General features: G+C 36.8%; 3 protein-coding genes across 3 annotated transcripts; 2 read left to right on the top strand and 1 right to left on the bottom strand. All coding sequences in view use genetic code 12, as the record gives it.

The window, feature by feature from the left end:
• Nucleotides 1-1,844: 1,844 nt before the first annotated feature.
• On the top strand, nucleotides 1,845-4,610 carry OPT2 (OPT super; the record flags this gene model as incomplete). The annotated part of the gene is made up of 1 exon (XM_001527446.2): nucleotides 1,845-4,610. One exon carries the CDS (start codon nucleotides 1,845-1,847, stop codon nucleotides 4,608-4,610), a length of 2,766 nt encoding a protein of 921 aa, XP_001527496.2.
• A 1,046-nt stretch (nucleotides 4,611-5,656) lies between these two features.
• On the top strand, nucleotides 5,657-7,351 carry PGM2 (Phosphoglucomutase-2; the record flags this gene model as incomplete). The annotated part of the gene is made up of 1 exon (XM_001527445.1): nucleotides 5,657-7,351. One exon carries the CDS (start codon nucleotides 5,657-5,659, stop codon nucleotides 7,349-7,351), a length of 1,695 nt encoding a protein of 564 aa, XP_001527495.1.
• Nucleotides 7,352-7,608: 257 nt separating this feature from the next.
• Nucleotides 7,609-10,059, bottom strand: PVL30_000019 (uncharacterized protein; the record flags this gene model as incomplete). The annotated part of the gene is made up of 1 exon (XM_001527444.2): nucleotides 7,609-10,059. One exon carries the CDS (start codon nucleotides 10,057-10,059, stop codon nucleotides 7,609-7,611), a length of 2,451 nt encoding a protein of 816 aa, XP_001527494.2.
• Between the last annotated feature and the right edge of the window lie 1,381 nt (nucleotides 10,060-11,440).

The following is an 11,440-nucleotide window of genomic DNA, read 5'->3' as shown; positions in this document are numbered from 1 at the left end:
AATATTGCAAATGCAATTTGATAAAAGTTTGCAGTGATTGTACTCGGTATTTACCGTATTTCTCAAGAAATTGTTTATATTCATTTCCATGTTTGTGTCCCAAGCTAGTGGAGAGGAACAATTAAAGAAATGGAGAAATGGAGAAATGGAGAAATGGAGAAATGGAGAAATTGAGAAATTGAGAAATCAAGCAAGTGAGAAAATGAGAAAGTGATACAAAAAGTGAATGATCAAAGGAAAAAGGAAACAGGCAACGAAGAAAGAATGTCAAAGTATTGGGGGGGGAGAGAAATTCATCAAGAGAATCGCCTTTAAAGTATCAGCATAAGTTTATTCGAAATCAAGTATCTAAATTGCTTATCGCAAATATTTGAATGGCTTATCAAAAACTGTGGGTTATTGTTGCGGGCAACCAACAGGAGGGGTCATGAACAATAGCAAGTTTCGCTATTGGACTAATCATTTTGGGTAATAGAATGTTGTACACACGATGGAATGGCACCAAAATTTTGACAGGCGCAAAAGATAAAAAAAATAAAAAATAATTAATAAAATAATTAAATTTAAAATTTTTTAAAACAAAAAGAAGAAATAGAACAAAAAAATAGTAGAGAGGGAAGGAAAGAGGGAGAGAAAAAAAAAATAAAAATATACATATTTTTCTCCTCGCAAATACGCTATTTCAATTTTGCGCTCTTACAACAACAACTGTGATCTTTACACAATATGAATTAAAGAGGTGTAAGTGTGTGTGTGTGTGATTCCCAACACGTTCTCCTAGCCCACTATTATCCAATCAAAATCAAGAAAAGTAAGTTTGAAGAATTTTTTCGAACTAGAACCCCGCTGAACTTCACTTCTTCTTTTATTTCTTCCCCCCCCCCACAAACACCTTTCCAAATTAACTTCATCCTGAGGGGTTAGTTATTTCTTCAATATTTTGTCCTTTTTTTTTCTTGTCTTGAGAATATCCATGCGGCACCAATTTTTTATTCAATTATGGACGTGACAAATTGTTATCTTTGTATTGGACTGATAGGATGTGGCGCCGATAATTAATTGACACAATTTTATCACTTTAGCATTGATGCATGCTTCAAGAAGGTGGCTGCGAAAAAAAGAAAAAACAAAACAAGAGAGAAAACTAAGGCAATCTTTTTAACCGAAAAATAGCAAATTCCCTCAATTTTGGTGACACTACCCTTTCACAACACAATACAACTCAATACAACTCAATGCAGAAAAGCGTAGCACAGCATAATATCAACTTAACAAAACTAAATAGTTGCAAATAAATTATTGTCTGTTGTGGTGTATGTTCTCCTCACAAGTTAATAGATAGGATGCAACATCGGGCATAAGAAAAAAGTATCATGACCAGATTTCAATTTCAATTCAAAGTGCATGTATTGTACTTAATCTTTGAACCACACTGATCCTGAAGCGGCTCAAAGTCAAAATTGTTATTGTTGTTATCGTTGTCGACGTCGTTGTTGTTGTTATCGATTAAAGCACATATACACACATATACATATACACATATACATATACACATACAAACATACACATACAAACATACACATACAAACATACACATACAAACATACACATACACACATACATACAAACAGATCCACAATGAATCTGGTGCCGTGTGTTTTTCTTGAGTATAAAAGTTGATGGTCTTTCCTTTCTTCTTGGCAGAGCATTATTGAAAGTCAAAAGCCTGTTTTTTATTTCTTGTTTTTTCTTTTCCTTTTCCTTTTCTTTCATCTATCTTCCTATCTTTCTTTCCTCGTCACTCACAGTTTCTTTTACTTTTTCTTTTCTTGGACAATAACGCCATGAGTGAAAAGAACCAAGCAAACGTTACATCACTTGCAAGTGTAGGAAGTCACTTGTCAGTCGCTGATCATGAAGTTAATCTTGATGCTGTTTTTTCGAATCCATTATCAATCGGGGAGGTTGGTACTACTTTGAGTAATGCTCAAAAGGAATTTGTATTGAAGAGATTGCATTTCGATGTATTGGACTCTTTTACCGAGTTGCCTCCACAATGTACATTTATCTTTGAAAAAATTGAACAAATGTCTACAGAAGAAGCTGTCCAGATTTTGAAAGATGCTATTGAAGAGCACGACCATGACGTGAATATTCCTCATCAGGATTTTGAACTTTGGAAAGAGTTGGTTGCTGCCGAAGGTTCACATGGGAATCATTCATTACCGGAGTTTAGATCTGGATCTGGTGCTGGATCTGGATCGAGATCTGGATCAGTTGATTTTGACGAGAAAGGACATCCGGTGAAAGTTTCTGCATTTTCCAAGACCAGTGATGAGTTTTCCAGTGATGGTGAGCATGCTATTTATGATTGGGATTTACAAGTTAGATTAGAGGCGGTGTTGATTGCTTACTGGTCGCCATACCCTGAGGTCAGATCTGTTACTGATCCTTTTGATGACCCAACTGTTTATTGTGAAACCATTCGTGTTTACATTCTTGGAATTGTTTGGACCGCTATTGGTGCAGTTATTAACCAGTTCTTTACAGAACGTCAACCAAGTATCTCCCTTGCCATGAGCTGTGTTCAAGTGTTTCTTTACCCATGTGGAGTGTTGTTGGAATGGATTTTGCCCAAATGGAAATTCAAGATTTGGAAATTGAATGTCGACTTGAACCCAGGACCATATAACTATAAAGAGCAAATGCTTGCTACTATTTTCTGTTCCGTCACTGGAGGTTCCACATCGTATGTGTCGTACAACATTTTGATGCAAAAGTCAGAGTTGTTTTATGGCAACAAGTGGGCTGATTTTGGTTACCAGGTTTTGTTGATTCTCTCCACCAATTTTATGGGTATTGGTCTTTCGGGTATCATGAGAAGGTTTGCTGTGTATCCTGTGGCTGCTGTTTGGCCAAGTATTCTTCCAACAATCAAATTGTCGAGAGCATTAACTACACCATCTACAAAGGAGAAGATTAATGGATGGTCTATTTCCGGTTACAAATTCTTTTTTATTGTATTTGCAGCCTCGTTCCTTTGGTTCTGGGTTCCAGATTACCTTTTTGTTGCCCTTTCTCAATTCAACTGGATGACCTGGATTAAACCAGATAATCTTAACTTGGCAGTAGTTACAGGTTCTTTTGGTGGTTTGGGATTGAATCCAATTACCTCATTTGATTGGAATATCATCAACTATAATGCGCCATTAAATTATCCATTTTACAATCAAACAAACATGATCACTGGTATGTTTATTGGATTCTTTTGTATTCTTGGTGTTTGGTACAGCAATTACAAGTGGACAGGTTATCTCCCAATTAACTCGAATGGTTTGTTTACAAATACTGGTGAGCCTTACTCTGTGAGGGCAGTTGTTAATGAAAATAGTCTTTTTGATAATGCAAAGTATCAAGAAGTTGGCCCACCATTTTATACGGCTGCCAATTTGGTGGTTTATGGTGCTTTCTTTGCACTTTACCCTTTCCATTTTGTTTATGAATTTGGAATGCATTCCAAGCAAATGATTCGTGCTTTCAAATCCATGTTGTCTTTATTCAAGAATTGGAGATCCTCTACCTATGAAGGCTTCAATGACCCACATAGTGTTATGATGAGAGCCTACCCCGAAGTGTCTGAGATTGCATACTTAGTGGTGTTGATCATTTCGATTGTGTTTGCAATATTGTGTGTCAAGTTGTATCCAGCAGAGACACCTGTTTGGGGTATTTTCTTTGCCTTGGGAATCAATTTTGTGTTTTTGATTCCATTAACCACCGTTTATGCTAGAACTGGATTTTCATTTGGTTTGAATGTGTTGGTTGAGTTGATTGTTGGTTATGCTATTCCAGGTAATGGTCTTGCTCTTGCCTTTATTAAGGCTTTGGGTTACAACATTGATGGCCAAGCTGAGAATTTCATCAATGATTTAAAGCAAGGTTTCTACGCCAAGCTTCCACCAAGAGCTACATTTAGAGTTCAAATCTTGGGTATTTTCATTGCCTCGTTTATCCAATTGGCTATCTTGAACTTCCAAATTACTGGAATCAAAGATTACTGCTACCCAGATAATAAGCAGAAATTCACCTGTGCTTCCACGAGAACTTTCTATAGTGCTTCAGTGCTTTGGGGTGTTATTGGTCCAAAGAAGGTGTTTGACCATTTGTATCCAATCTTGAGATGGTGTTTCCTTATTGGCTTTTTACTTGCCTTCCCATGTATTGCTTTGAAAAAGTATGGTCCAGAGAAGTATCTTAGAACATTTGAGCCAAGTATCATCATTGGTGGTATGCTTGGATTTGCTCCTTACAACTTGTCTTACTATCTTCCAGGAGTTTACGTGTCCTATGCGTTTATGTACTACATCAAGAGAAAGTATGAGGCTTGGTGGCAAAAATACAACTACCTTCTTTCAACAGGTTTGACAGCTGGTGTTGCATTCTCATCAATTATTATTTTCTTTGCCCTTCAATATCATGAGAAGGATCTTCTCTGGTGGGGAAACAATGTGCCATACGAAGGTTATGATGCCAATATGGTTGGTAGATTGAATGCAACCTTGCAGGCACCAGACGGATACTTTGGACCAAGAATAGGCCATTTCCCTTAGTTTGAAACAGAGGGAGAAGCAAGAGTTGGTATAGGTGTTTTGTGTCGAAATAAAAGATCATTCAAAAAATGAAAACAAAAACAAGAAGAACAAGAACAGGAACAAGAAAGTTTGTTTTTTTTTTCGTGAGGTAATTTGGTAAGTTGATGGTTTGGTATTTGTCTTTTTATGTATAGTTTTTGCTTCTAAGTTGATAATTAATCTACAAACGTTTGTGTGATGAATAATATTTTTTTTTGTCTGTTTCTATAATAAAGCCTTGCAAGATAAATCGATAATATCCTGGTAGTTTGATATATTTTCTGTTATCACGTGACCTTACCATTTAAGTATATTTGTTCATTTCGATTCCTTATATTGCTCTTTTGTTCCCTTCTCGTTCTTTGCATCCCCCACCTTCTTTCTTTTAACCTCCACCTTTATTTCTAACTTTTATTTCCAATATACTCTTTGGTATTATGACGTGAAGAAAGTGGAGGCACGCAATATAATTTTTGCTACAAACTCCTCTTATTATACTCCCCCTCACCCTCCAATTAATTAATTCACACAGTCAAAGCGAATTTGATATTAAAAATAAAAATAAAAATAAAAAATAAAAAATAAAAAATAAAAAATAAAGAATTTTTGCTACTACTTGGTTGTTCTGATTTTAAGGATCAATATTTTTGTGTCACTCCACTCTTGCTCCCTTTTAAATATTGCGCTGGCATTGCACCACGCTCAACACCAATAAAACCCACAACCCGCGCACCCACCACCCACTATTAATTGCGCATAAAATTTTGAATCAATTTAATTGAAATATCAAAACATCCTCCACCCAGTTTGTCCCATAAATCCACCTCACCTCTCACTTCTTATATAAAAGAAAAAAAATAGCATCTACAGTTGTTTTCTTTCCTTTTTTTTCATCAATTCAATTGAATCAATTGGGATCTAAACAATACAATTCTATTGATCACAATCAAAACTTGAGGATTTTACATTATATATTGCCAAATTAAACACAACCTTTTTTTCTTTTTTTTTTTCGATTTTTAAATATGTCAGACTTCAAGGTGCAAACTATTGAAACCACGCCATTTTCAGATCAAAAACCAGGTACTTCTGGTTTGCGTAAAAAGGTCACCGTGTTCCAACAGCCACACTATACCGAGAATTTCATCCAATCAATTCTCGATGCCATCCCTGAAGGTGCCAAGGATGCAACTTTAGTTATTGGTGGAGATGGTCGTTATTACAATGATGTAGTTATCCAACTCATTATTCAAATTGCCGCAGCCAATGGAGTGCGTAAAGTTATTCTTGGCCAAGATGGAATCTTGTCTACTCCAGCCACGTCCCATGTCATTAGAAAATATGGGGCTACTGGTGGTATTATCTTAACTGCAAGTCATAATCCTGGTGGTCCAAAAAATGATTTAGGAATCAAGTACAACTTGGGCAATGGTGGACCAGCACCAGAATCCGTTACAAACAAGATTTTTGACATTTCAAAGACTTTAAAGAGTTACAAGATTGTGGAATTGCCCAAGGTTGACATCCACACAATCACACAAGGTGAGGAAGATGCAAAGAAAGTTGGACCAATTGAGGTTCAAGTCATTGACTCCACAAAGGATTACGTTGATATGTTGAAAGATATTTTTGACTTTGACTTGATCAAGAAATTCCTTGGTGAGAGTGAAAAAACTGGATTCAAGGTCTTGTTTGATGCATTGAATGGTGTCACTGGTCCATACGGATACAAGATCTTTGTTGAAGAGTTGGGTTTACCTGAGACATCGATTCAAAATTATGTCCCCAAACCAGATTTTGGCGGATTACACCCAGATCCAAACTTAACTTATGCACACACCTTGGTTGATAGAGTTGATAAGGAAAAGATTGCATTTGGTGCTGCATCAGATGGTGATGGTGACAGAAATATGATTTATGGTGCAGGTACATTTGTTTCGCCTGGTGACTCTGTTGCCATTATTTCTGAGTATGCCGATGCTATTCCATATTTCAAGAAACAAGGTATTTATGGTTTGGCGAGATCGATGCCCACTTCAGGTGCTATTGACCTTGTTGCCAAAGACAAGGGACTTGAAGTGTACGAAGTGCCAACTGGTTGGAAGTTTTTCTGCTCATTGTTTGATGCAAAGAAATTGAGTATTTGTGGTGAAGAGAGTTTTGGCACAGGCTCAAACCACATTAGGGAAAAAGACGGGTTGTGGGCCATCGTTGCATGGTTGAATGTGTTGGCAGATTACCACTCAAAGAACCCTGATTCCGATACATCGATTGAAATTGTGCAGAACTCATTTTGGGACAAGTATGGAAGAACTTTCTTTACAAGATACGACTATGAAGAGGTTTCTAGTGAAGGTGCTAACCAATTGATTGACTTGTTGCAAAACATTGTTGATACCCACAAGCCAGGTGATGAATTAGCTTCAGGTTATGTCATCAAGCAAGCTGAGAACTTTTCGTATACCGATCTCGATGGATCAGTTTCTGCAAAGCAAGGTTTATTCATCAAGTTTGAGAATGGCTTAAGGTTTATTGTTAGATTATCGGGAACTGGTTCAAGTGGAGCCACTGTGAGACTCTATTTGGAAAAACATTCCAACGACAAGTCGCAATATAAACTTTCTGCAGATGAGTTTTTCACTAAAGATGTCAAGTTTGTGCTTGACTTGTTGAAGTTTAAAGAATTATTGGGTAAAGATGAGCCAGATGTGCGTACTTAAACCAATGAGTTGAGAAGTGAGTATCAAAATTTATTACATATTCAGATAAAATTCATATTTAAAACTAAAATCTATTATTCTTTATTTTAATAGTATATCGCATTTTAATGTTATATTACATTTACAAAACAATGGGGAAAGTAAAAAAGAAGAAGAAAATTGTTTGTAGTTTTTTTTTTTTTCTTTTCTTTTCTTTTTTTTTACTTTTTCTTCCAACTAATTTGTATATACTGATCCTAAGTATCTAGATTCTAAAATCAACTAATATTTTTTCTCTTGTCAATAGTGTTTCCTTCGTGATCACGTTTCAATGGTGCAAGCATAACTCCATACTCATTTTGGTGATTGTACGATGCTGGTGTTGTGCCAGATTTGTTTTGAAAAGAGGGTAACTGGCTTTGGTGTGGTTGATGATTGGGTGATGTTGAGTCAACGCTTTGTTCCTCTAGTCTTTGTTGCTGCTGCTGCTGATGTTGTTGCTGTTGGTGTTGTTGATGTTGAAGCAAGGTACTTGCTTGTAAATTCATCACTTCATCTAGTCTTTTCCTCATTGAATTTTCTCTCAATCTAGCAGCCTGTTCCATTGCCTCAAGTTCCATTATTCTTGTTCTGTACAAGTCATTGACCAACTCCAACTCAGAGATTCTTGTCTTGAGTAAAGTAATCTCATGTGTAGATGTAAATGTTTGATTAGATGAAGGTGGCGGCGGTGGCGGAGGTGGTGCTTGTTGTTGCTGCTGTTGCTGTTGTTGCTGCTGCTGTTGTTGTTGCAAAGTATTATTACCGTTATTAGTATTGTTATTATTACTATTAATACTACTTCTGTTATCGTTGTTTCCATTATTGAACGAGTTGGAACTGTTTTGGTTGCCTTGATTACTGCTGTTTTGATTTGTTGCACCATTAGAGTGCATCGACATGGAAAGTGAGTCAAATGGCTTTGAAACACCAGCATTTCCTGAAGTAGATTGACCATTGGCCATTTCGTGCAAGGGTGGTAAAGTTGGTGTTGATGCTCTACTAATACCATTGCTGGTGTGGCCGTTGTGGTCGCCATTAACGCCACCAAACACAGGTGAGTTCTTGTTTAATGGTGGTAATCGAGGTAAATGTGGTGCTGGTGTTCCTGTAGTTGAAGTAGTTGTTGGTACTGCTCCAAACAATGAACCACTACCATTTTTCGAATATTGTTGGTATGGTTTGTTACCCTTTTTGTTGAGTAATGAGACTCCTCCTTTGAAGGTAGCATTTGGTCCCAACTCATTTGACATGTTTGATGAGTTAGACAAATTCTCCAAAACACCAGCTGCTGCTTGTAATGAATTCAATTGGTGATCAGCCTCGTTTTTCACTGCTGGTGAGGAGAGTAACAATGGAGATGTAATTCTTCTCAAGCCCGGTGCAAATTGTGCTGGTGTTGAGGATGGGTAGTGTAATGGAACTTGAGAATGCATCAAGTGATGGTTTTGCATACCCATGTTAACAGGTAAAGCAGAAGAAGAAGAAGAAGCAGTAGTAGTGGTAGTATTAGTGGTGGTGGATAATAGGGAAGGATGGTTGTGATGGTATGATTCCTTATTGGTGTTTGGCAAGAGTGGAGTCAAGTCAGACTTGTTTCCGCTTTTAAATTTCTTCAATTTTGGCGATGTTTGTTTTTTGCTCTTTGACTCTTTAGCATCTCTCGAGTCTTTTGATTTGAGTTCTGGAGTGTTTGCGCCTGAAGTTTTTGCTGAGGAAACAGATTGATGTTGTTGTTGCTGTGATTGTGATTGTGATTGTGAATTATTAGTATTTGATCCACTATTGGAATTTCCTCCTGCTCCGCTGTGTTTAACTCTATTTCTCGACTTTATGGTGTCTGTCTTTAAGCTAATGGGTCTTGGTCTTCCGTGTAATTTAAGAAATAATCCACAAGCGTTACACAAGACCTGTCCGGTCTCGTCTCTTCTCCAAAGTGGTGTAGTTTGAGTTTGGCAATTTCGACAAACTGGTGATGACATTTTTTCTTCAGAAGAGTCGTTTTGGCTCAAGCTTTGTTGTTTTTGGAGTTGGATAGAAGCATTTGGCTGACGTTGCTTTTGTTGTTTCTCCTTTTCCTCCACTTCCTCTTTTTGTTTTTGTTTTTGTTTTTCTTCTTGTTCTTCCTCATCTACATCCTCTTCGTCCTTGACTTTGGTTGGTGGTGTTGGTAAAGAGGTCAGTATATCGTCGGGGCCGCGGCCTATAATACGATAATTTGGGGAGTTGACTGTACTCGTAGAAGCACTAGAGTCACCAAGTACATTTCCATTTCCATTAACATTTACACTTCCTAGTTTGGCTTTAAAAGTAGGAGTGCAGTACAGCGGAGTGTAGTTCTTTGGGTCTGTGTGGTTTATAGAGTCTTGTGAAGAAGACACCAACTTTGCTACTCCTGGTAATTGAGTTGAATTCATTTGGGAAGCCAAGTTTGGTCTATTGTGGTCATGGATATTCTTTCTTGTCTGTTCAAAAGATGGTAAGCTGGTATTAGTGGTAGTAGTAGGAACAGCAATACTATTATTGTTGTTGTAGTTGATGTTGGTACCAGAAGAGGTGGTATTTTCGTTAGTGGATACAACAGATGGGCTGTTTAATCGAACAGGTGCAGAAGATGTTGGTGGTGGTGATGGTGGTGATTGTGGTTGTGGTTGGGGGTGTGGGCGTTGTTGAACTTTGATATCAGCCATTATGTTTTATCTTTTTTTTTTTGCCTTCTTTCTTATTGATCTTGTTGTTATTCTTTCTTTAGCTATATACTAGGTTGGTGTAATTTTTCAAAACAGAAAAAAAACCTTTCAAAGATAGCTAAATCAAATATGAAATCAAAAATGAAATCGAAAGACAAAAAAAAATTTTAATTGTGTGTGATGGGAAAGAATAGTCGTTGGTAAAAAACTTCTATCTCCAGTGTGTAGGTTGATATGTACAATGTGTAGTGATTGAGGGGAAGAGTTTTTAAAAGGACATGTAAAACCTTTATGTCTCTCTATATATGTGTTGTGTATTTGGTTGTGAATACCGTGTTGTTGGTGGATAATGAGTGTGTTGGTGAAAAATTAAGAGCTATATATATATATATTTATATAGATAGATAGATAAAAGAAAGAGAGTGAAAAAAAAAAAGAAAAAAATTTTGGGAAAAAGAAGGGGGGCAGAGAGAGAGAGAGAAAGAGAAAGAGAGAGATATAAGTCAATAATAGGGTTTATTTATCTCTGTTTGTTATCTAATCAGTGCTGACTGCTGAAAAATTTTAGCGAGCGTGCAAACGAAAAAAAAAAACAAAAAAAAAAAAGAAGAAGAAGAAGAAGAGGGATAGGATAGGAGAGAAGAGGATAGAAGAGAAAGAATGGAGAGGAAGAACCAAAGGAATGGAGAGAGGCTCAAAAGTGTTAAGGTATCTTCTACTCAAGAAGGACACGATATAGGGATACAGATAGTGGATAGTGGATATAGAAAAAGTGAAAAAGTGAAAAAGGAGAGTTTTAGTCTAGTAAGGATGTAGAGGGGGGGGGAAGATGGAGATAACCAATGACAGTATAAATGTATCAATGTATTTAAGTGTGTTTGTAGTCGTGTGAAATGTGTGAAATGTGTGAAATGTCTTGTCGTTATAGTCGTGTACTTATGCACAGATGAAATGACTATCAAGCTACCCACTGTAACTGTAACTGTAACTGTTGCCGTGTTATCTGATCTTTGTCTCTCTCTCGCCCTCCCTCCCTCTCTCTGCCTCACTTTTCTGATTGTGAGACAGAGCAGAAAGATTAACTAATCGGGAAATAATGAATGACCCAGAACGAGATAGAATGCGATGGAACAAAGATAACGATAGTACAGAATATATTCATATATATATATATAAACAGTGGTACTAGATTGGAATGTATAAACTACAACACGTTAGAAGCACCATCCTTACTACTACTCTACATCCTATACTTCTATCAAAAAAAAACAAGATAAGATAAGAAATTGGGGGGAGAGAAGGAAAAAAGAAAGGTAAATAGTGGGAAATGAAAAGAGAAATATTAAAGAGAGAAAGATATATAAGAATAGTATACTTCACT

This window comes from Lodderomyces elongisporus, chromosome 1 (assembly GCF_030384665.1).
Source record: "Lodderomyces elongisporus chromosome 1, complete sequence".
NCBI lineage: Eukaryota > Fungi > Ascomycota > Pichiomycetes > Serinales > Debaryomycetaceae > Lodderomyces > Lodderomyces elongisporus.
Note: the sequence above shows the minus strand (reverse complement) of the source record. Positions and strands in the feature narration are given on the sequence as shown.